A 26,087-nucleotide genomic window follows, 5' to 3' on the forward strand; every position below is an offset into this window, starting at 1 on the left:
CTTCTGGGAAGTTCTGAGAATTTATGGGAAGTTCTAAAAACTTACTTCTAGGTGTTCCGAGAACTTCTGGGAAGTTTTGAAAACTTCTGGGAAGTTTTGAAAACTTCTGTAGATTTCTGAGAACTTCAGAAAAGTTCCAAGAATTTCCATTAAATTTCGAGAACTTCTGGGAAGTTTCTTAGAGGTACCGGAATGTTCCGAGTACTTCTGGGAACCACCGAGGACGTTAAGGAAGTGCTGAAAATTTCAAAGATCTTTCAAGAACTACTAATGGATTCTGATAACTTCTGGGAAGCTGCTCTATGTATCTTCTGTAAATTTGTGTGAGCTTCAAGAGTTCTCGGAACCAGAAACTTCCCAGAAGTTCCACACTTACTTATACATAGTGTGTATCATTTACGATCCTTTCTATCCATAACAGATGTTCTAGGTTCTCCGAATCGTCCTGGTGTATTTATACACCACCTACTAAACCTACTGTGACTTAAACAGTGCCCCAAGTTACGACAGTGACCCCGAATAGTGAATGGCACCACCCATCGCAATTTGTTTTTAATTTATTTCTTTTCTTTTTTTCTTTACTATAGAGGCTTTCAGCCTTTGCATAGTTCACCTGTTATTAATTTTCCTTTTTATTATTATTAATTTTTCTTACATTTGCAAATGGGATCGATTGATTGGCATATGGATGGTTTAATGTTTACCAACATAAACAGTAGCCTAAAGATTCTAGAAATAACATCAAATAAATGGTGTGGAACCTTCTGTGTTAAAATTCGGTTTTTTTTCACTAATCCAATTATTCGTTCTACATTCACCCTCCTTGATGCTAAGGCTCTAGTGCGTGCGACATCTTCTTCGCTCATTTGTTCTCCTTTCTTCTTTGGGGGTTTATTCAGTATAATTCCTTTTTCTGCTAGTGCGTCGGTTGCTTCAAATCCTCGATCTGCCAGTATATAATCCCCTTCGGCCAACAGATCAAGAACACTAGATCTTGCAACGATGACATCGTCTGAAGCAGCGCCACCAAAAAGATCGGATACAAAGATTACAGTTCCAGCTTCATCGATTCCAACTAATCCCTTGAAGGTGTTGCAATTTTTGTAGGATGACCATGTGGCTTGCTGTTTTTCAGGTAAGGTAGGTTTTTCTATTGCAATTTCTGTGCAATCAAGTATAACTGTATACAACTCCTCAGCTTTTGCTCTGGTTTTCCAAAAATTGACTGTAGAAAACGCACCGTACAACAGATGTGTCCAATGTCGAAATACTGTAGAAACTGCTTTATGACTTATTTTGAAAACAGTACCCAAGAATATAAAATCATAATTTAGTCGATATTTCATCAGTGTCATTAATAATTGCTCTTTCAAAGGAAGACTCTGATAAGGCCAAACGACGTTAATGTGCTCTGACAAAACGAAGTCAAAAATGACGTTAAACTCGTTTTTCGAATGTCCTGTTAAATATTTGATCTCGTCGTCGGTTAGATTGCTTACAACCAGCACATCTGGATGGAGAATACTCTGGATAGGATTTTTGAGGCTGAAATAAGCAAAAACTGCATTAAATGGATATACTTATGACAGATATACCGAGTATTACCAACAATTAATACGAAACTAACGATTTTATATTGGCTCACTACTTGACTAGCCTATTGGTCCCAAGCAAATCGATTAACGTACCCCATTCTAGTATAAATTCCATACCTACACTATGTTTGTTTTGATTCGCTATGAAAGTTTGACAGATAAAATGAGGGGTTCGTGGATTTTCCCATGTTTCGAGGGGTGCACCGATTAGCTTGGGACCGAAGATAGTAGCAGAGTTGAGCCAAAAAGTTGAGCTCGTTTCTTCGGGACATTCTAGTCTTAGAGTTACCTCTATGGTAGTACCAACAATCAATACGAAACTATCGATTTTAAATTGGTTCACTACTTGACTAGCCTATTGGTCCCAAGCAAATCGATTAACGTTTCCCTTTCTAGTCAAAATTCTAGTACTACACAATGTTTGTTTTGATTTGCTATGAAAGTTTGACAGATAAAATGAGGGGTTAGTGGATTTTCCTATGTTTCGAGGGGTGAATCGATTAGCTTGGGACCGAAGATAGTACCAGAGCTGAGCCAAAAAGTTGAGCAACGTTTTATACGGCCTGATTACATACCAATATAACATTTGTAAATAATGTATGAAACAAAAAAACAGAAATACGTACGGCTGTTCAACATGAGTTGAAGAAGAACTTGGTTCTTCAGAAGTATCGATGCCTAAGTTACTCTGAAAGGCCAGAACTCCTGAATTTCTTTGCTTATTATAGTACGAGCAATGAAGTTCTTCGAGGTCTATTGAACTGAATAAACAAATACAGTATATGAGTTTCATTTCATTGATGTGAACGGTAAAAAGATGCAATAGTTTCTTACCAGGAATTTTGTTCAGTGGTGTATACTTCAACTTCTTCAGCAATTAACATGCTACTAGCATCGACTATGTTCGTAGCATCCACCTTGACTGATGTGCCCTCATATGTTCGAACTGGAGTTTGAAAGATTAATTCATCCTCACTTGAAGTACAGTTATGACTTGGAGGTGAAAGAGCAAGTGGATCTTTTTGCAGGCTTTGCACATCGCTAGAGCTGTCGGACGCCTAAGAAAATGTAGTTTATAATGCGCTACTTTTTTAATATAATTTTAAATTACCTGTAGATCACTATTTATAGAATTAAAATTTATTTCCTTGTTGTGTAAACGATCCTGTGCTCTGTGACATCGTTGTTGTTGCTAAAAGTAGCAAATTAAACTATAACTAATAACATAAAATCAAAAGAATCAGGAGTCACATTTGTTCCTCAGGGTGAAATTTTTTTACGATTTTTAATACATTCAATACATACAAAATTCTTTATTCTACTTCATATTGTGACTTAAGAACCGGTAAAAACTTTCATATCAAAAAAAGTTCAAATTGCTTTGTTTTTGTTGTAAGTCATGGTGCCATCCCAAATGCAATCATAGTATCCCTCCTTTATCTTGAAGCTAGTTTGAAAATGTTCTATTGGGGGTTATTTTTCCATATATTTCTTGGGTTTAACAATATTTTTTGGACGGGATTTACATATGATTTGTATTGTGTTCCAACCCACAGATAGATTCTAGCATAATATGAACGGGATGTGCCAAAGCGGTTCCAGGTCATTTGGCCGAATGCCATATGGCCGAATACTGATTAGTTGTATATTGATAAACGAAGGATTATTCAGCTTTGTTTCTTAACATGGTTTGATGGTTTGAAAGAAAACCGCATATTATTTTGAAATGAAATCATGAAACTAAACATTTGAATAGCGGTTATTTCTAACACACTTTATACTTTTAACCTTTTGTCCAAAGTTGACGAAATAAATAAATAAATTTAAGAAAACAAAACTGTATTCTAATATGTACTAGTCTACGTTGGTTGACGAAATAAATAAATAAATAAATAAAATAAATAAATAAATAAATAAATCCTAAAAAACGAATTTTATGTTTCATTTTCAGTGCGAAAAATAACCAGAACAGCATTGCTCCAAATAACTACTCATGTTTAAAAGATGGATAAAATAAGTCTCCCTTAATTATTATTTTTCTGTTTTCTCATCATACTTTTGAATCCTTATTCTCATTTTTTTCAAAGCCATTCGCAGTATCTAAATTAACGAGAATAACAAAATTCGAAAGAACTGCTGAAGTTTAAAAGAAGGAAAAATCTACTAAAAATATCATATTCTAATTTCTCATAATACATTTGAATAGCTTTTCTCAAAAAGAAATCCAAAACCATTTACAGTGACAAAAATAACGAGCATTGTAAAATTCGAACAACTTATCATGTTTTAAAGAAGGAAAAAAACATTAAATTCTGATTTCTTATTAATTTGTTGAATTGTGGGTTTCGTGGTTGGCGACGTATCCCGTCCTTCTGAGATCTTGTGAGTGCCACGAAGTGAGGGTTCAATTTCTAAGTTAAGCATCTTGAAGATTCCTTTAAATCTCAAAACTTCTTAAAAACTAAAGTTCTGAAATATTCAGAAATATAGTATTGTTAGAAGATTGATGAATTCTTCTCAAGTATTCGACCAAATGGCATTCGGCCTAGCATTTGGCCAAATTCTACCAAACGGCGTTTGGTCAAATAGCCGGACACCTCCAAAGCTTTCATTTGATGGGTGTTTATCAATACCGTTTTTTAATAACAAAATAAAACACGTAAACACTACTCACCGAGACTGTCAGACGGGATATTTGTTTCGATTTTTTCGGTAAATATTTATCTGGCACTGCCGTATTTTTCAATCGTCGAAAAGCTATGGGTGATATTGTAAATTTACGGTATATTACAAGCAATCAAAAATACTACTTACCGATGTTTTCATATTGTTTCTCGGAAAAGTGTCGAGAACAAACTCTCGCTGCGGATAGCTTAAGTTTTTTACCCAGTCTCAAAGTCCTCACCCACTTTTTCAAGTAGTATAGCGACCGCACTTTTGCATTTATAGGAAATCGATGAAACGATATTTCACTATCTATCCCGGACTTGTTGTTGCAGCCAAACACACAACACTTTACGGGCATTTTACTACTTCAAAATGCAAACCTGAAATATGATGAAATAAAACTCCTATGTTTCAAAATTTCTGCACTTTTTCGCATAAAGTAACAGATTATTTTAAAATTCTAATCGTCCACACGATCACGATCACAAACCGGGATTGTAACTCTTCGAAGCATTCCCGATTTCCGATACGGAATGTTTTCATAAGCTGAAAATATTAATAAACTTATTGACGAACCTGAGGAGGAATTAGTTTGAAACCACTGAAAAAGAGAACGATTTGTTTATCTTCCGCTCTGCATCACACACTCACGGGCTGTCAAAATTTACTACCGAAGGCGAATGGTAATGATACATATACTGGACAGCCGTTGTAAATATCAATTACTTTAATACGATTTTGACTGCGAAAGCTATTGCTTATTTATAAGAAAACAAATATAACTCAATCATATTTAGTGTTTACTTTAAGTTTGTGCTATTTTATAGCGTAAATGAATGTATTATTGCATTAGCAATGAAATAGTATGATAGACCATAATACGGTCCTTTACAATAGCGCATCTAGCGACATCTGTTGCAAACATGATCGAACTGAGTTTAAATTTTATTACAACAGGTGGAGCTAGCGTAGCAACACTAGCGCTCTGGGTGGCAAAGAAGTGCAGAAACGACGTCCAGCGTTCAATTGAAATGGTACTATCAAGTTTTATAAACACAACGTTGATTATTCTTTCCTCGCCAATCGATAGAGGAAATTTTCCCCAAAGATGGTGTTAGTTTGCGTAGGCGAGCCTTAAGCCACGAGAAAACGGGTTCCGAAAGTTTTGTTCGCAATAGCTGATGTGCTCTTTTCTGTTGTTGGTCATGATTTGACAGCTCAACAGGCCAAACAGCTATTTCACAGCTCAATTGGTTCGCGCTCAATTGGTCAAACAACGGCACCCCCAATAGAGATTAGTGACGTTTAACGCACGCACACTAGCGGGGGCAACGCCGTGTAAAGTTGTTTATTATTTTCCTCTGGCTAACCTAAAAAATGTATGAAAGTAGATCTGTCAAAATGAGTTTGACATCGATTTGTTATGTATTTTCCTCGGATATTCACTAACACGCTCTCTCAAATCGCACCAATCAGGTACTGCAGCGTGACGTCACTAATGAACTCAGTGTTAATCGGCTGAATCTTTTTGACAGTTCAATGGTACTGTTTACAAGCACTTAGTCGTTTTTTCGAAAAAAATATATTCTAAAATTTCCTAATTTTAGGATGTTGCTCGTGGACATTTCAGAAGTGTGGTTTACATCTCACTGCAGTCTGAAAAAATATCGAGAAAATCCACCCAAGAAAAAATCGACTAAGTCCACGTAAACAGTACCACTGAACTGTCATCAGATTGAGGTTAACCCCGACGGCGCAAAACCTAATACAACCAGACGTGAAAATCTCTATAGACGAGTGCATGGATGAATTTGAGTTCACTCTCTCGACAAAAAGTGACACAACAGCGGGGCCCTGTGTTCTTAAAATGAACACATGAATAATACTCGCGTAACATTTGAGACGTGCCTATCAACTTTTGTACACAAAACCTGTTAAGACCTTTTCGCGTGAACCGAATACGTCTACGCAAACTTACAACACCATCGGGTAGGGTTCTTGTGAAAAGGGCCTACACTAATAAAAATTCAATGCGAATTTTTATGTGTCCCACACATGAATTTTTGCAATGTGATAAACAAATGATATATATATCTATATATGTCGGACACATAGTTCTTATGTGTACACATCAAATTCATGTATAACCACACATACTGTTCATTTGACTCACAAATATCATGTGTACTTCTGGGTGGATTCTGTTTATGTGTGAACACATGAAAATCATGTGATATTTTACATGGAAAATTACCAACTACACGGCCAACGAGATCAACCCAAATTTGATTTTACTTTACTCATTAATCGCAAAAAGTGCGATTTACTTACTGTTTTCCAGTTTTTTCGCACTTTTTCAAGGAAAAAATGCCAGAGTTCTAACAATTGGATTTTCTTGGTCTATTGGTACTACTATTAAATTTTGGTATATTTTCCTCATTTTCCAGCAAATTATTGAGGCTTTTTTTTTGGGTTGATCTCATCGGCCGTGCACAAATATGAAGGGACAACATCTGACTGGTCTTATTGACTTCTCGACGCAAGATCTCACTAATACAACCTAGCGAGCATAGCCGTGTAAAATCGATCTGTTTATTATTTTCAACCAAGAAATCAGCTGTCAAAGTGTTCGACTTGACAGCGGTTTGTTTTTTATTTTCAACCAGTAAAATGCATGTGTTAGTTAAACTTCTCACTAATACTAAAGGGGGTAGAGAACTCTATAGAGCTTCTCGACGTCTAATCGGCGCAACTACTGTACAATTTAAATCCAACGAGTGCGAGCAAGAGGGAAACACATTAGTGGGAAAATACACCGTCGATTCATACATGTGTGATAGATAGAGAAAGACGGTTCAGCATCGAAAAGGTCTATTGGAATACGTAGGGTAGGATGGTTCAAAACGCACCCCTGGCGAAAAAATGGCCCTGCGCTGTTTTTCATAGTTTTCCGGTTGTCAATTCATGAATTTAAAAATCAACATTGCTAGTTCAGTGCTTGAACTAAAGGGTGATACGGTCAAAATTTGGTCAATATCAACTTGGTGTATTTCTTTCAATTTTGCATTTAAAAAACCTGAACACCCCTCATTTTGAAGGTGTGTGTGTGTAGAATGTTGCTCCTATTTTGATTTTGGAATTCACTCTTCAGTTGTCAAAATGCCGTCCAAGCAAGAAGAGCAGCGTATCAAAATTTTGCTCGCGCATCGCGAAAATCCGAGCTACTCGCACGCAAAGTTGGCAAAATCGCTAAAAGTTGCCAAATCAACCGTTACAAATGTAATTAAAGTGTTTGGGGAACGTTTGTCGACAGCCAGGAAGTCTGGATCGGGGGAAATCGAAAACCGGAAGCCGCTGAGACGACAAAGAGAGTTGCCGGTAGTTTCAAGCGAAACCCTAACCTCTCTCTCCGAGATGCCGCAAATAAGCTGGGTGTATCGTCTACAACCGTGCATCGAGCCAAAAAACGAGCCGGACTATCGACTTACAAGAAGGTAGTGACTCCAAATCGCGATGATAAACAAAATACGACGGCCAAAGCGCGATCCCGGAGGCTGTACACGACGATGCTGACGAAGTTTGACTGCGTGGTAATGGACGACGAAACCTACGTCAAAGCCGACTACAAGCAGCTTCCGGGACAGGAGTTTTATACGGCAAAAGGAAGGGGAAAGGTAGCAGATGTTTTCAAGCACATGAAACTGTCAAAGTTCGCAAAGAAATATTTGGTTTGGCAAGCCATCTGTACCTGTGGCTTGAAAAGCAGCATTTTCATAGCTTCCGGGACTGTCAACCAAAAAGTTTACGTGAAAGAGTGTTTGAATAAACGTCTGCTGCCTTTCCTGAAGAAACACGGTTGTTCCGTACTGTTTTGGCCGGATTTGGCATCTTGCCATTACGGTAAGGACAAGAACCCTCCCAACACGCCAGAGCTCCGCCCAATTGAGAAATACTGGGCTATTGTCAAGCGGAACCTAAAGAAGACCAAAAAAACTGCTAAGGGCGAGCAGCAGTTCAAGGCAAACTGGCTTTCTGCGGCGAAGAAGGTGGACAAGGTGGCTGTACAAAATCTGATGGCAGGGGTCAAGCGTAAGGCCCGGCAATTCGGATTTGGAAAAGCGGAAGCCTAACTGAATATTTTTCCTGAATTTTATACTAATTGAACTTGAAAAAGAAATTTAATTTGATTTTTTAAATAAACGATTTCACCGATTTACACGCGTTTTCCCTTGACCAAATTTTGACCGTATCACCCTTTATTAATGATAATTTTGTCCTTTTTAGCAAGTAATATTACACCATATTTTCGACATGATTGTAGTGCATCCACTTTGACGTAATATCAAAATTATTTTTTTGCTGTGAAGCTTACATCAGTAAAGAGTTCGAATAGAATTTATCTGTGCTTATTTGTCTATATTCAGAACCACAAACCCCCAACGACCAGACAAAATGCTCTCCAGAGTTGTAATCTTGTAACCAAACTTGGAGGCAGGGGTGCAAGTGTTTTGATTGATTCTCTTAATCAACTTTCTCTTTGAAAAAGATTACTACAAATTTGGTACGCCTACAATTCAAAAACGGAAACAGTTGAGATAATCGATAATTGATCAATTAAAAGAACTTAATGCTCTTCACATTAATTCCGTCCACTAGCGGTCCTACGTCAAGCTTCCGTTCGTGCCCCTAGGCACAGACCCTTCTAATTTTTTTGTAATGGCCTGGCCTTATTGTACAAAAAAATCTACAACCCATTTTTTGGCAAATTTGTTGTTTTATTGTAATAATTTTACTTAAAATTACGCGAAGTTGAAGATCCCATATGGAAATTGATTGAGAAATCATGCAATAAAAATATAATTTAGAAATAAAAAATTTAAAACTCGAAGTCTCAGAAATATGAAGGATCGAAACAATTAGAGAATTTTGGACAAAGGTATCTCTGTAACAGCTCACATAACAAATATTTATGTAATAATGACACCAAAACAATAATTAAAAAAACTTAAATTCTGAAGCTTGCAAATATCCTGAAAAATTTATTATTTACATATTGGAACATTGATGTACATTTTCAGTAAACATAGTACACGTATTGTGGCAAATTTTTAGGATGGGCTCACTGGGATGCAGCTCCGTCAGACATGAGATAAATTTTATCCATAGTTAACTGCTGTTCTGAAAGTAGAAAAGCAATAATTTTTTAGATAAATAAGTTTACAGATACAGAATCATGGTGCAAATTTTCTGAAATTAATATATGATCAATGGATGAATAGTTGCTTGCTGATTATTCCAGTGATGACTTTGTACTTCGTCTTGTAATACAAATGTGTAGTTTTCTGAAAAATCACATATTACTACAAATTCCTGTAGATTTTGTTTTGTATTCTGCAAAAACATAAACTGCTGTTGTTTTATAAAATCATGAGGTATAAATTTCTCTAATTTTCCAATTAAATAGGAAACAAATTTATACGGCTGTTTAACTAATGTTTCTTTATCACATCTGTCGGTTGTGACCCATTGTTCAAATTTTATTTTTTTCTGTATTATAGAAATTTTTAGCCATATGGCAGTTCAATAATGCCTTTTCCACGATTTCTTCCTATAACTTTTGTTCGAAAAAAAGATGTATCCATGCAGTTTTCACAGCATCATAGGCAGCAATCTATTGGTATCATATCAAACTATTTGTAATAGACTTCAAATCAATGGACAAATCCAATTTCTTTAAGTTGTGAATAATCAAATTAACGTTTTCATGAATAGTACATACACACACATTATGTGCCTCTGAACTAGTTAACAATTTACAGTTCGTAGGCCTGAGATTCGCAAAGGTTGAAAACCCAACTTGTACTTCACTATTTAATTCTTTGAGTAGGTTGTAGGACTCCCGTAAAGTGGTCGTCATTAACCTTTTTTTGAACTGACTGACGCTTACTATTTTTCTTATTGTTACGCAATCACGCCGTCCAGGCATTGCTCTGCTGGTTTCATCGTATCATCACTCAATCCACTACCTAACCTCGAAGTAATAGTGGAGTATTTGTCCTTTATCATTTAAAAGTTGCTTAGATTGTGTTGCCATATACCTGGTTGTGTTAAATGTGTGCAAATTTTTTTGAACTGTCCATGATCTGTCATCGAACAAGCATTTAACGGTCAATTTAAAGTATAGTAGTTGGTAGTACCGCCACCTGTGGCGCGCATAGTCATTTCCCTTGGGTTTGACGTTTACACACTACCGCCATCTGTTCAGCGTACTACCCACCACAGTGTACTCAACAGATGGCGGTAATGTTTTAGCGACGATGTTTTTCAGTGAGACATATTCAATGTGTTATGTCTGTTTGTCTGTGATCTAGGTAATACCGTCAAGAGCTGAAATTTCTCAGTTTTCGTTGTATCTTCTTTAGAAAACTTTTCTGTTAGCTGTTCAATAATTTCATTAAAATCGTCAAGTTTGTCATCATCTAGTTTTGCTTCTGCATTAAGTACAAATATGTGCCTTCTAACGAGCTTTCTAATTCTTTGATTAATTTCATGATATTTTTTCACAGCATAATTTACACAACTCATTTTTTATTGCTGATGTCAAAATACCAGATATAGATTTGTTGAAAAGTTCAATATTAACGCTTTGCGAATATTCGCCAACATTAGGGTCGATTGTTTCAAGCGATGTTATTGATGGTACAGTTACTTAAGATTCCTCACTTGAAACATTCATGTTGATATCTTGTTCATCGCAGTTCGATAACTCGTCGCTACTTGATAGTTCAGTACGTTTAGAAAGCTGTATACGACTGGAATCACTGTTAAATATATTGTTACATATAATTTACTGTTAAGTTGATTCTGTTCTGCAAAACCCAGATAAACTAATTTCTGTATATTAGTATCCGTGAGATTTTGGCAATTTTTTTAGCAAACTTTTTTAAACACGTTTATGCACTTATAATGAAAAGTATTCATTCTTACTACCGAAGTGATCTTCTGAATTACTGAACTTAAGCAGGTCACTTTTACAGATACACAGCGAATTATATTCTAATATTGATAACGTGTCAGATTTGGATTATATATGACCGTAGATAATTCAAAACCAACCCACTTGGTACCATGAATTGCTTAGTAATAGATAGTATGTTAGCATTTTAGCAACAAGTTTATACCTATGAGGTGCATGAAAAAAGGTCGTTGTTTTATTTTTAATTTAATATATTGATGAGCCACCAAGAGCATTTTAATTGTAAAATTTCCTGATCTTTCCGAAAAAAATATTGTCGGAACTGGAGAACCGTAAAATACATTTAAAAATGGCCAAAAGCTACCAACATATTACAAATATCCACTTTCAAACCGCTACATATCTAAAACGGTGTGACTTAGAAAAAAATTACTCTGGTGCTTTTCAATTGTAAATTTGGTGTACTTCCATTATATAAAGTCAAAACAGTAATTGGACCAAATTTTGGATATTTTTCCAAAAACTTGAGGTTTTTAAAAAATCAGAACTTTTTTGTTCATTATTTCTCCATTTCGACCTATTATGCAGTAGATGGCATTTTTGTCCGAATAAAAAAAATACAGAAAATCTTTTTTGGAGAAAAAATGTTTTTAAGACTTTATTTGAAATTCAAAAAAAAGTTGGGTAAATTTTTTCAGAGTGCACATTTTTTCAAACAGAAATTCTCATATAAAAAATATTTTTTGTATGAGAATTTCGTTCGAAACGAAATACAGAATAGGGGTGAACATCTCTGATCACGCCTTCCTTCGGATGGGAAGTAAAGCCGTTGGTGTGGAAGCTGCCTTTCTGGCACGTCGGTAGCATTGGTGCTCAGCACGGAAAACAAGATCGACGGAAAAAACAAACCAAAGGAAAAAAAAAATTATCTGCAATATTGCCCAAGTCACCAAACCGATCGAGCTAACAATTTTCTGAAGATAAGCTTGATATTTTCCTATAGCTTCTTTTCAAAAATAAGGCTGGATTCAAATTGGTGATATAAAGATGCAAAATGGCATTGTTGGTCATAAGGAACGTTTCTGCAAATTTTCATGCCGATGCCGATTCCGCATGGATGTGCGATGGTCGTCCGCGACGAGAAATGAACCTGCGGAGCGTAACCAGGAAAGCAGAAGTGGACAGTTCGCTTACTAACTCCAAATGCACCGCTTTTGTTGCGAAGCACACAAAGAGGCACAAATACGCTTTCGTGGGGGCAGCACGCTTGTGGATGGCCTTTAAGTAGAAGGGACCAGCGTAATCGACTCCTACTATGCTGAACGGACGGCTGGGGATCACTCTCGATGCAGGTAATTGGCCGATTTGTTGCTGGGCAGGTACCGGGCTCAGACGATAGCATCGGAAGCAAGCACGCACGACGCTTCGAACCAATCTACTTCCATCGATCGGCCAGAATTCCTCACGAATAGCTGCCAGTAGAGCACGCCCGCCACCGTGGAGAAGCTCTTTATGGTAGTGTCCCGTAACCAGGCGGGTGAAAGGATGCATTTTGGGAAGGAGGGCAGGATGTTTGGCTTGGTAGGGTAATTGAGACAGATTTAGGCGTCCTCCCACTCTCAACACTCTCTCGGAATCGATGAATGGGCTCAATCTTCGAAGGGGGGAACGCTTTCCGACTACTTGACCTTCTTGCAGGGCATGGATCTCGTTGGCGAAGGAGTCGTTTTGCGCCAGACGAGTCAATGTCGCTTTGGCTTCCGCTAACTCTTGAGGGTAAAGGCTGACGATGGTAGATTTGGGTGCGTTCGGTTGGGTACGGACTTTAGCGCGACAATTCGTGACGAAACGCTGACAGTAGGCAACAACGTGGAGAAGGTGTGTGTAAGAGGACCAGCGAAGGAACCACGGATTGATCGACGGTGTTGTCGTTACTGCTGCAGACACGGTTCGCACTTCAAGGTCCGCATCGGGTATGCTAAGCTAACCAATCGGGTCCGCTGTGCCAGAGCTTGTTCTCGATGAAATTCGCTACAGCCATTACACGTGACACCAGATTAGCAGGATTTTCACAGCCAGAGACATGCTGCCAAGCACAGCCTTGAGTAAAGTGCTGGATCTCGGAAACTCGGTTTGCGACATAGGTCTTCCAGTTGTTTGGAGGGGACCGAATCCACTGCAGCGTAATGGCGGAGTCTGACCAGAAGAACGAAGCAGAGATGTCGATATTGATTGCTTTCTTTATCCGGTCTGAGAGATGCGCTCCCAGAACAGCGGCGCAGAGCTCGAGACGTGGAACACTGACTCGTTTGAGAGGTGCTACGCGTGACTTTGATGCCAGAAGACAAATGCGAACCTGTCCTAGAGCGCCCTCACAGCGGGCGTAAATACATTTCGTTGTCCTCAGGATGCATATTCCAGTCACAGCTCCAAATTGATTCTGATTAAACGTCTTACGAGTGGTTTCTAAAAAACCATGGAACTCTAGGATCAGTTTCATGAATTTACCATTTTTACAGATGTTCCGGGTCTTCCGGAGTACCAGACTTGTGAATTTCCGGATGCAAAATTTTGCCACAAGGTCATATATGTTTTAAGAAGTTTTAAGAAGACTCTTGGAAGTTATCTTTTAAAATTATCCTACAATAGTAGTTAGTCCCCAATTAGTTCTAATCCCATATGGTGCGTGTGTTCGTTCATACCGGTTCCTATTGTGCGGTCCGTAATAACCGTGCTATTGGAATCTTGACTGTATTTGCTTATTTTCACGAGAGGAAAACCAAATAAAAATTTGTGTCATATTTTAATAGTGTGTATTTCAAATTATTATTTTATTTGATAACAACAGTGACACGTCAGACAAATGTTCATGTAAATTTTCACTATAGCATATGTTTCCGACTTTAGCTCAAAACCATGTTTTCGAAGATGTAAGTCAGCATCAGATTGCCCATTCTTTATAAATCAATAGACTAATCGCTTTAGAAGTCAATACATTCATCATAACATTTTTGAAGGTTTCCTTCATAGCAAAATCATGAATTGAAATTTTAACAGTTTTCTCTTCTATGCACCAAGATTATTTTTCAGGAGTCAGTAATTTTTGACTGACTTTTTGAACAACTGAAGGTAAAAGTTCAAATGAAATCAATTGAATGCGGAAATTGCATTTGTTGTCGTTTTATGAAGTTAACAGAACAATGCCTGTACAAATTTCGTACAATCAATAATTAATTTTTTAATTTTCTCAGCTTTTTCGAATCTCCCAAGAATTACCTTCAAAATTATTCAGGCACTACTGCTAAGTCCTACAACTCACTATTCAGATCCCCTGAACTCGTTCTAAAAATCCTTTGGATCGGATCCCAAAGTCTCCTGGATCTGCATTTAAATCATGTTGCCAAATAAAATACCCCTATAACAAACACAAAAGGAACACTTGACCTGGCCGATAGATTACACACTCAGTTTATTATGTATCTTCGGAGCCATCCACCTCCATTGGGTCAGTCAATGTGGCTCGGGTCGGCACCGGTACAAACCATTTCGGAAATAATTGAGATTGATTTTTTCACCGTATTCCTTCATTTTCCCGAGAACGAGAAGGGCAGTTCCGAGTAGGTGGCATAAATACAATACGATGTGTCCTATTTCAATCTATTTTGGGCAGATGGACTTTCATCGAGAAACAGAGTGAGTGTGTTTATTTATGTGTATGTGTGTAGGTTTGTGCGTCCTATCGTCTTATTGTATGTGCTTTCCTCGGAATGGTCTATGGCAGGCCAAGTCTGCAAATAATTTATTTCTTTCTTCAATTTGCAAAATGAACCGAACTAGGAATATTGGCTGCGAATGCCGTCCTTATGCGGAAAGTCGATTCGAACTAAAGCAATAAATTAGAGTAAGAACGAGATTTATTTCCTCCGCTCGAAGTCAGGCAATCTTTTAAGATGAACTGTGATTGTTTTTCTTTAAATGTTCTCATTGGGGTTTGAACAGAATATCAAATTAGGTGAGAGTGTTGAGTGGAAACAAATTAAATAGCTATCCTTCGTTGATACACTCTGCAGAACAGTTATTATTTCAAATAAATAATTACGCCAAATCTTCGCATACCTCCAGTCGATTTATGTGTTGCGTTCATTCCGGGGAAAAAGGATCAATTCTACCTCGAAAGAATTAAATTCCAATCTATTTAGTGCCATTCAATTATCATTAGCCTCGCCGGTAATGAACCCATCAGAGAGGAAGCGGGCAATATGGGAAACCACGTAGATTGCATGAATTTATTGCTATGGTTCTCGCGCGAAATTAGTCTCATCAATACTAATGTGCTCGGTCGACGGTGCGGCAAACTGCCAGGATGCGATTTATCACACGATATCCGCGTTACTGCGGATGCCATTGCGACTCTGATAGCCTGATGAAGGATCCCATAATCGATATGACTGCCATCAAAATGAACGAACTGATGGCACTTGTAGTGAAGAACCTTCGAATGGAATGTAACTGCGGTGTCGTAGTAACTGTTGATTGTCAAACCTTCGAGGTTCGTCCATTTATGATGTCATTGGAAAATTTATTGGTTGAGCAATATTTTCTGCATAAAACCGAAACTTGCTATCCTCTTTAGTACCTATCGTAGTATAAGGATGAGTCCTTGTTCAGTTTAGATTAGATGGCCCACTGAGATGTCATCGTTGTTTGTTAATGTATGAGGTAAATAAATCCATAGTGTTCTTCATCAATCTTTATCATGCTTCATCGCACAGTAATACACAGCTGTCATGATTAATGGTGTATTTTCGGTGATTCAAACAGCGTGCTCGTAATATTGACCTCAACGATAGGTTTCTTTTGGATTGGATAAGCTTATTCGTACCCCACCACACAAATGAACCGTTGCACGATAAAGTGGTACATTCCACTTGAGTAAATTTTACAGGAGACGCTATTATTCGAAATACTTGAATAATGAGTTCTGTTCGTCGAATTTCCAAGGTGATGAAATGTGATTACACTCAAAATAATGAAATTTGGCTGAGAAACTCGAAATTGTGTATACCTGATGAACATGCACCACTTTCACTGTAAACAAAATGTTACTGTAAACCAGAAAACGTTGAAAGATGCAGTGGTACACGTTTGTGATACTTCCAGCACGGGATATCTCGTGAACCTTTCCAAACCAAGTGATGGTTTCTTTCTTCAAGAATCACTAGGGGCCTTCACACATTGGTGCAAAACGGACCATATGGTCTGATATGCTTCTAAATGCTCTGTTATTTGCTTTGGGCACTGACGTTCAAAGATCAAGTGTCATACGTCGTTTCAAAAGCTTCGTCACAATTGGGACTCATTTTACGATTCGGCTAATATTTCAAGGATGTGCATTGCTTGAAGGTATTATATGGACTCGGTATTCATTCAACGAAGTATCTGACCTATTTGACTTTGACATCAATGCATGCAGATCTCGTCACCGTTTGCTGTCGGTCAATGTTGAATTTTTAATGAGTGACTTCATTTCAATTTATGTTCAATCAGTTTCAATAAGACTACCATTATTGAAACTGATTGAACTTAAATTGAAATGAAGTCACTCATTAAAAATTCAAAATTGAGCGACAGCAAACGGTGACGAGATCTGCATGCATTGATGTCAAAGTCAAATAGGTCAGATACTTCGTTGAATGAATAATGGCAACAAAGGAACTGTTTGTAGCATTTTTTTTCCCTGATTTGTTTTCTGTCGATCTTGTTTTCCGTGCTGAGCACCAATGCTACCAACGCCAAGAAGGCAGCTCCCACACCTCGACCCTACCTATCGACCCATCAACTCATGAACCGGGGACCAACGGCTTTACTTCCCGTGATCAGAGATGTTATGTCTCAGAACATCCCGGCGGCGCCGACTGGGATTGAACCCAGGCCTGCTGGGGTGAAAGGTAATCACGCTTACCACTACACCACAGGCGCCGCTGAAGCAACACCTTCTTTGCCTTAAAAAAAAAAATCTAGGTTTCCAGAGTGCCATCGTATATGTCTGCTCCTCGACAATTGTGGTCTGAAAATGACATTTACAGTATACCAACCCCAACATGCCAGAAGCCGAGACGCACCACAGAAAATTCACCCGATGCATCCAGATCCTCTGATCTAGTCCTGCCGAAGAGTGACGGCGTACACCATCATGATGAATCAACTTCTGTTTGTTTTCTGGGGTGCCCTGCCGTTGGCATCATGGAAGCCCCGAGATCCCCCCCCACCCACTACAGTTGAGCCGTTCCCGCCAGCGACCTGCAACCGTCCCGGCCCTGTGTGTGGGCCCTGGTCAAGGGGTCTTCCAACCACTCGTTTACGGCAAGTACGAACTCGTCCATGTGAATTCCACTCCGCTGCTTGGTTTCAGTTCATCTTCACTTTCGGTTATGGCCATCACGTCCAGCTTTTCAACGCCAGTTCCTTCACTGCCTGATAGTTCACCGTTCTCCCGCTCGGATCCTGGACAAGTTACCACTGACACGGCTCGCACCGAACCCTCTAGCAGTATACGAGTCTACTATCAGGTAGGGTCCAGGTGTGGGAGCTGCCTCCTTGGCGTCGGTAGCTTTGGTGCTCAGCACGGAAAAAAGGTCGACGGAAAACAAATCAAGGAAGAAAAGTTGTTGCTTACTGATTGTACTTGTCTACGGTTGGAGTTTGGAAGACCCCCTTTCCTATCTCAAACGCAGGGCTGGGACGACTGTTGAACGCTGGAAGCTGGGGCTTCCACAAGGCTAGTGGGGATTTTTTTTAACTATCGGACAAATTGGGCCGAAGGGTCTTCGACTTCTATGAAACTTCGCCCATAGGTAGATATATTAGCAAAAGTAAATTTCAAAAAAAAAAAAATCCGGGTTGGCAATTTTTACGGAAAAACTAAATTAAAGTTTTCCGATTTTCTCGGACAGTACCAACTTCAAAAAATCATAAATTTTGAACCAAGCATCGCACAGTCAAAGTTAATTAACAAAAATTACTTGAAATTTTTTCAACTATTCATAAAAGAAAATACAATTGGAAACAAATTTAGCATGGAGATTTTCACCATTAAAGAAAATCAAAAGAAAATCTGTGGAAATTATCGTCTGTATCATGGATTTTTATCACAACAATGTTTTCATGTTTGGAAATTTATAAGCTTTTTTCGGTGAACAATTCAAGATAGTATCTCATACCGTTTTTGACATATGCGTGAAAAGCTGATGACCGGTCTAGCGCTCTTCTTAAAAAAAAAATCAAATTATTCTTTCTACCCTTCTTAGCTACTGATCTATATTGTATTACAATCAAGAACCTTGACTTACTAAAACTGAAAATAATCCGTATCATTTATAGTTCTCTGTTGGTGATTGTTACCAGACATGGAAATAAGAATGCACAAGATAATGACGCCACCCGGAAAAAAATAACCATACAATTACCATAAAATAAAATACAGTTTCACGTAAATCTATTGCCAACAATCGATCTTATTGTGTGTATATAGTACACGAAGTTTTAACATATTGTTATTACAATAGATGTACAATAGGTCCCATATAGTAAGAGTTTTCAACAATAGAACAACAATACAATTAATGGTAAATGGTTCAAGTTTGTTCGGGAAAAAGTGATTTTTCGTATGGTTAAGATACATAACGACCCCCTTAATCTATTGTATATTCCCCCATTTACCATAGATTCTATTGTAGAAACAATACATTCTTTTGTTATTTAATCGTTGTCGAGAATACGATTTATTGTAAATACCATAAACTCTATTGTATGGTTACAATACATTTCATTGTACCTCTACAGTTCTTTTTTTTACGGGCACTCTCAACGAATATATACAATTACCTGGATGAAGTAACAAGCCTAACAAGTTTTTCAAAAGTCAAGCAATCTTTGCGGGGATTTATAAAAAAAATAAACCCCTGATTCAATTAATTTTTATTTATATTTCTTTGAGAGAGGTTGCACTAACTACTACTTATCTTATTTTCAATATAATCAACCGTTTTCTTGACACGAGAGCTTTGGCGAATGTTGTCGCTTGTACGTCTACTTTTTTTTTATGTAGAACGTCTGTGATTTCTATGTGTCGGTACACTTTGTGCAAAACGAAAATGAAACATGTAACAAAATGATGAAAGATTTTGAACATTAATAACTTAGCTGCCCCTGGACCACTTTCAGCAATTTTATCACGAATCGATCAGAAATATTTCTACGCATAAATAGCAATGCTTCTGGCCAATTATTTTCAACAATAAACTATTGGAAAAGTAGTAATGTCAAGCATTGTCCAATGTACAGATAAATAGTGATAATTTGATAACTGTTTTCATGAAATAAACCTTCTTCCCAAACCCAGTCATCATAATCGAGTACCATTTGGTTTCACATCATTCTGCTTTAACTTGAAAAGATATAAAAGAGCGCTGCTGTCTAGCCTCAACTCATGTTCACATGTTTCGAACCTAGCTCCGATTCCGCTCAACAACCAACAAGCCAATCCTGCGAGTATCCAAATGGTTCCTAACAGTCGGACAGTTCAGCATCGTCTCGCTGCTGCTGCGACCCAGCCAATTCCAGGTTCATCCACCGCCCCTGGTTTATCATACGCTGGTGCTGTCTCAGGTAAACCTGTCGACGATTCTCCGTTCTCCTCGGAGGAACTTGTGACGCTCGTGACCGAGGTCATCAGCATCATGTGCACCTGCAAGACTCGATCTGAACAGTTACATGCTGCCCTGTCCTTTGTCACTAAGTATGGACAGTGAAGCTATCAAGATCGTGAGTTGGAATGCTTATTCCTTGAAGAGCAAAAACATCGAGTTTATTGACTTTCTCAACGAACGGCACATCGACATAGCCGTCATCACCGAGACTCACTTGAAGCCCGAGCTGAACGTCTTCCTTCCCGACTTTCGGCTCGTAAGGCTTGACCGCACCAGCTCCGGGGGAGGGGGAGTGGCCATCGCTGCGAGACGGAACATCAGCTGCCAGCTACTACCAAGCTTCCAGCTGAAAATTATCGAAGCCATCGGAGTTTCGGTGAGCACATCTCTTGGTCCAATCACTATCATTGTGATCTACTGCCCCAAGCAAACCAACATTAGGGACGGCTCGGCCACAGACCTCCGAAGAGACAACATCAAGCTGACACGACGGCGGCAAAATTTCGTCATCGCTGGCGACCTGAACGCCAAGCATCAAGCCTGGGGCAATAGTCGGCGAAACCAGAACGACACAATATTTTACAACGATCTGCAGGAAGCCCACTACAACATCCTGTGTCTGGACACTCCCACCCGGTTGAGTCGATCCGGAGCTCATACCACCATCGACATCTTCATCAGCAACATTGGCGATAACATCTCTCAACCTATCGCCTATCAGGAACTGAGGTCGGACCACTATCCGGTGGTGGTCGAAGTAGGTTCCTCGATCAATAGCTTTCAAGCTTCCCAGCGAAATTACCATCGCGTCAACTGGCAGCAGTATCAGCGCTGTGTGGACACAGCAATCGATTACGACGTCCTACCGGAGTCGTACGAAGAAGTCGATCAGTGTCTGCAAACCATCGAAGAGGCGATATCCCGTGCCAAGGAGCAACACGTACCAGCATCCAGGCAAGTGAGTCATACTCGGAACCTTGACAGCCCAACCAAAGATAGTATCAGGCTCCGTAACACCAATCGTAGGCAGTTCCAGCGTTCTGGGCTGCCCCACTTGAAGACCAATGTCAATAGGCCAACCATTTTGGAAGATGACCAAAATTTTGAAAAATAAGTCAAGACCGATCCCTTCGCTTTCCTCTGTTGACCAGAATTTGGACCCATCCCTACACATAACCCCAGTTGAAAAGGCCTATTCTCTTGGCCAACATTTTGTGATTTCACGTAATCTTGGTCAAACCATGGTGAGCCCTCATGGGCCTGCCGTACTGGACGCAATGTCTAGTCACCCCCGTAGTAGTGCATGATGATAGTAGAATATCGGCTGATGAGGTGATAGCAGCTATTAGAAGCACTAAAAACCTGAACGCTGCGGGTATGGATGGTGTAGTCAAACTACAGTTGAAAAACTTGAGCATTGACTTCTTCAACCATCTTACCCTTATCTTCAACAAATGTTTGGAGCTTGGCTACTTCCCTGCATGCTGGAAGTTAGCCACAGTGATTCCAATACACAAGCCTGGCAAAGATCCTACCAGTGCCAAAAGCTATCGTCCCATCAGCCTCTTGTCCTCCATCTCGAAGCTATTCGAAAAATTGATACTCTGCAGTCTGCTGGTGTTTTCAAATGATAATAATATCTCTCTCAAAGAGCAATTCGGGTTTAGGAAAGGCCACTCTATCATCCACCAACCCACACGGGTTACTAACATCATCAAGCGGAATAAGTCCGCTTCCAATACATCTGCCATGGTATTGTTGGACGTCGAAAAGGCGTTCGACAATGTCTGGCATGATGGTTTAGTGTACAAGCTGCATCGATACAACTTTCCGATCTACCTCGTGAAGATCATCAAAAGCTACTTGTCGGGCAGATCATTCCAGGTCTACTTGAACAATGTTCCCTCTGATACGTTCAACGTTGATGCAGGGGTCCCTCAGGGTAGCCTACTTTGCCTATCCTATGCAACATTTTCACGTCAGACGTTCCTCCCCTGCCGGGTGGTGGTATCCTGTCAATGTTCGCAGATCACGCCTCCATCATCTATAAAGGCCCACGCACATTAGATCCGGATCTGACGCGTTGCGTCAAAGTGACAGCTAAATCTATTGTCTAACTGTCAAATTTACGTCAACGCAACGCAAACGGATCTAATGTGTGTGGCCCTTAAGGGTCGAGTGATCCGTGCTTTGGCGAGTAAACAACAATCAGGCCTGGATGTTCTGTCCGACTATTTCAAGATCTGGAAGATTTGTATCAATGCAGCTAAAACACAAACCATTCTGTTTCCACACTCGAATTCACCTCGGCTTGTTCCGCCTGCTAACGTCAAGATCCATATTGATAGCACTCACATTGAATGGTCGAGTGAAGTAGTCTACCTTGGTCTCACCCTCGATAGAAAATTGCTATTCCGATCCAATGTGGACAAGACATCCACCGAGTGTAACATATTGATCAGGTCGCTCTACTCTCTGATAAACAGGAAGTCCACCCTGTTCCTCAAAAACAAGCTTGCTGTCCACAAGCAGATCATCCTGTAGGCTATTGAGTATAGTATGCTAATCTGGGAGAGTTGTGCTAAGTGCCACCACCTAAAGCTCAAGAGGATCCATAACAAGATCCTCAGAATGATCCTCAACAGTCCACCGCAAACTCGTAGTTCTCAGATTCACCTCCTGGCCGGTCTTCAAACACTCGAGGAGCGAAAGACTTCCACGCTGGTAAGGTTCAGAGTCGCCTGTCTGCGATCAAACCACCAGATCATTCGTGATTTGGCAACCTCGTTTAAGTAGTTAGGTGCTTAAGTAGGTAGGCTATTAAACTTTTAAATTCATACCAAAACAATCCCATAAAGGGTATCCTGTAAATTAGCGCTAAACGCAATCATCACATTAGAACAACCAATTAACTATAACAAAGATGAAGAGCCAAAGGCTAATCAATTGAAATGTTAAACCAAATTTTGAAACACAAACAACCAGAAAATAAACGTAAATTTTACTACTACCTCAACTCATTTTCGCTTCGGACGGCCTGGTGAACAGGCAGCAAAAGCAGCAATAGCAGCAGTAGAAAGGTGGTGGCAGGTTAGGTACTCCACTCTTCTACCTAACAAGCAACAATGACTCGTGACAAAGGAAGAAAAGGTCTTGGTAAAGGTCGTCTGATTCGCCGTGGCGGTGTCAAACGTATCTCCGATCTGATCTACGAGGTGTGCTGAAGGTGTTCCTGGAAAATGAGGTCCGTGATGCTGTCACCTACACTGAACACGCCAAGCGTAAGCGGCCATGTATGTCATCTACACTTTGAAGCGACAGAGACGCACTCTGTACGGTTTCGGAGGTTAAATCATCACCAACTTTGGCAACAAAACGGCCCTTTTCAGGACCACCATGCTTATTACAGTAAAGAGTTGGAATGGAACTTATCTGTGCCTGTTTGTCCATATTCAGCACCACACCACACAAAAGAACACCAACGACCACACAAAATTCTCTCCTGAGTTGTAATCTTGTAACCAAACTTGGAAGCAGGGGTGCAAGTGATTTTGATCATCGATTCTCTTCATCAACTTTCTCTTTGGAAAAAAAAATACTACAAATTTGGTACGCCTACAATTATTAAACGGAAAGAAATAAGGCAATATATGATCGATCAATTAAAAGGAATAAATGCTCTTCACATTTGTTCCATCGACTAGCGGTCTTACGTCAAGCTTCCGTTCGTGCCCCTAGGCATAAACCCTTATACTTTTTTGTATTATCAAGAGGAAAGCATGCCATGAATTAAGACCTCCTGCAGGTGAATACACTTGCTGTTAATTTGTTGCTTTTTTATATATTACCTATATTTTATTCATTAAGAAAAATAACTGTCAAAAGAATTACAATAAATAAATAAAAACATAAAGTCACTCACGAACAGGTATCACATACCACTTGCCTTTGCTCACACAGCATGTAACTGAGGCCTTTTTCTATAGCAATTGTACATTCAGTAATTCAAAACAAGAATTGGGTACCATCACAGAAGAATAAATGTGCTGACTGAGCTACTGGGCCGTATGAATAAAAAGAGTTTACTTTACTTTCCCGTGCTTTTCTTACGGGAAAAGTAAAGTAAACGCTTTTATTCATACGACCTACTGACTGAATACTCTACTGTCAGTGACTTGTTTACTTCCCAATCATTCAGACTCTCACGAGGCCATCATTCACTGCAGATGGCTATTCATATTCACATGAAAATGACTCATTGAACATGACTGCATTGAGCACTAGGCGTTAGTGCACTCAGGTTCAATTTTTCGATGACAGTATGATTTATGAACATGCAGGAATAATAACGAAGAGCAGAAACGTACACAGCAAAAAAATAATTTTGATATTACATCAAAGTGGTGCACTATAATCATGTCGAAAATTTCATGCAATTTTTATGACCACATAAATAAACAAATGCAGTAAAAGCAGCGTAATGTCAGTGCATGCATTGTATTAATGAGCAATTCTCTACAGATTGACGAATTTTTTATTTTTTTTTTTAGTTTGTCGGCTCCGATTTTGATGAAAATTTGCACAGTTGTTCTTTTTTAGTAAAGATGCCAATTTGTGTTATCAGTTCTTCAAATTGAATCACGACTACTTTTCTAACAGGACCTGTGTAAAAATAGTACTAATGAGTAAAAAATGTATATTGCTGAAACGTTTTGTTCGATTAATTTGGTGTCTTGAGCAAAGTTGTAGATATAATTTTGGTTATAATGTTAAAAATATACACTGTAAAAAATAAAAAATAAAATATATTTCTTATTAAAAAAATTAATTTTTCAAAAAGTACATTTTGGTGATGGTAAACTCAAAAAAGTTATGATTTTTTGAAAATTTCACGATTTTTACATTTACATTAAAAACAAATGTTTTTCAACCGTGTATATTTTTTCAAGAAATGCATTTTAATTTTGCACAACTTTCTCCAAGACACCAATGCAATCAAGCAAGCCGTTTTTGCAATATAGATATGTATATTTCATTAGTGTTTTTCTACACAGGCCCTATTGAAAAGTTAGGATTCATTACATCTGATACCATGAAAAGGTATCGTTACTAACAAAACTAAAAAATTCATTTGATGAATATTGAGCTAGAACTAAATAAAAGTGAAATGATGCTCAAACTAGCGATTAATTTTCTTTTTTATTCATTGTCTTCAATTTTGCATAGTTGCATCAGTGATCTTAACGGTAATAAGTCAAATACTCAAATACACCAAAAAACATCTGTCTGTACCTAATGTAGAAATTATACCTATCGATCTGATACTTAAATGAGTTTGAATGGTGAAACAAGCAGTTGATCACAAAGATTGCTTTTTACCGCATACATCTTAAAAAGATTCAGTGTTCACTCGGCTGTCGACAAAAGCAGGCCACTCTCGATGTGTGCTACGCGATCGTCTGTTTACTCGGCAGCAACCATTGTGTGGTCCTCCTCATTGTTCTTCATCAGCAGTTCTTTCGGTCGATGCGTCGTCGACTTTGGAAAGCAACCGTTTCGTGATGAGTGTGTGAGTGCTGACCACATTTTGCGTCCATTGCTGCAATGGACGCGCTCTGACCCTCGTTGGCGTACAACAATTTGCCATACAATGAAACTACTGGAAGCGGCTCCAGTTCTGATGGAGGAGGCTTTTTGGATAGCGGAAGATAAAGTGTTTATTGTGTTGTACCTTTTGACTATAGCTTTAAGATGTATTGTATAGTGACCAAGAATCCTCGGCTCTGTTAAGTTAATTCGGTTGAGCCTTATCAAATAAATTAATAAACAAAAAAAAAAAATCTTAAAAAGTTATCATAGGAAATAATGGCCACCCACATTAGATCCGTTTGCGTCGCGTTGAAGTAAATTTGACAGTTAGACAATAGATTTAGCTGTCACTTTGCCGCAACGCGTCCGATCCGGATCTAATGTGCGTGGGCCTTAAGTGTAACACCATTTGGTTAAAAGGTAAGCATAACCTTCAGTTGTATTTCAATGAAATCATTTTTAAAGATTATTATTTTTAATTTTTTTAATACAGGAAGCAACATGAGTGAACGAGCATGTTTTATCAGGTGCATTCGGCCGTTCGAGGAAGTC

General features: G+C 38.8%; 2 protein-coding genes across 2 annotated transcripts in view; one reads left to right on the plus strand and one right to left on the minus strand.

Moving 5' to 3' along the window:
* The window catches only part of LOC135708724 (zwei Ig domain protein zig-8-like), a 176,037-nt gene that overhangs the window by 66,955 nt on the left and 82,995 nt on the right, over positions 1 to 26,087 (plus strand). The gene's annotated exons all lie outside the window — the stretch shown is intronic.
* LOC135696825 (uncharacterized) lies at positions 521 to 15,643 on the minus strand. The gene is made up of 3 exons (XM_065219855.1): positions 15,566 to 15,643; positions 2,222 to 2,283; positions 521 to 1,545 (listed from the first exon to the last, which is right to left on the minus strand). The coding sequence occupies exons 1-3, from the start codon at positions 15,641 to 15,643 to the stop codon at positions 642 to 644; spliced, it is 1,044 nt and encodes a 347-aa protein (XP_065075927.1). The 3' UTR covers positions 521 to 641.

This window comes from Ochlerotatus camptorhynchus, unplaced genomic scaffold (assembly GCF_037179485.1).
Source record: "Ochlerotatus camptorhynchus isolate MF236.1 unplaced genomic scaffold, CSIRO-AGI_Acam_v1.1 ptg000001l, whole genome shotgun sequence".
NCBI classification, from domain to species: Eukaryota; Metazoa; Arthropoda; class Insecta; order Diptera; family Culicidae; genus Ochlerotatus; species Ochlerotatus camptorhynchus.

Coding starts and splice junctions, on each gene's coding strand:
- LOC135696825 (XM_065219855.1), bottom strand. CDS start 15,643: ATGGCATCCGCAGTAACGCGGATATCGTGTGATAAATCGCATCCTGGC. Junction 2,284..15,565: donor ACCGTCGACCGAGCACATTA/GTATTGATGAGA, acceptor CTGGCCTTTCAG/AGTAACTTAGGCATCGATAC. Junction 1,546..2,221: donor TCAACTCATGTTGAACAGCC/GTACGTATTTCT, acceptor TGCTTATTTCAG/CCTCAAAAATCCTATCCAGA.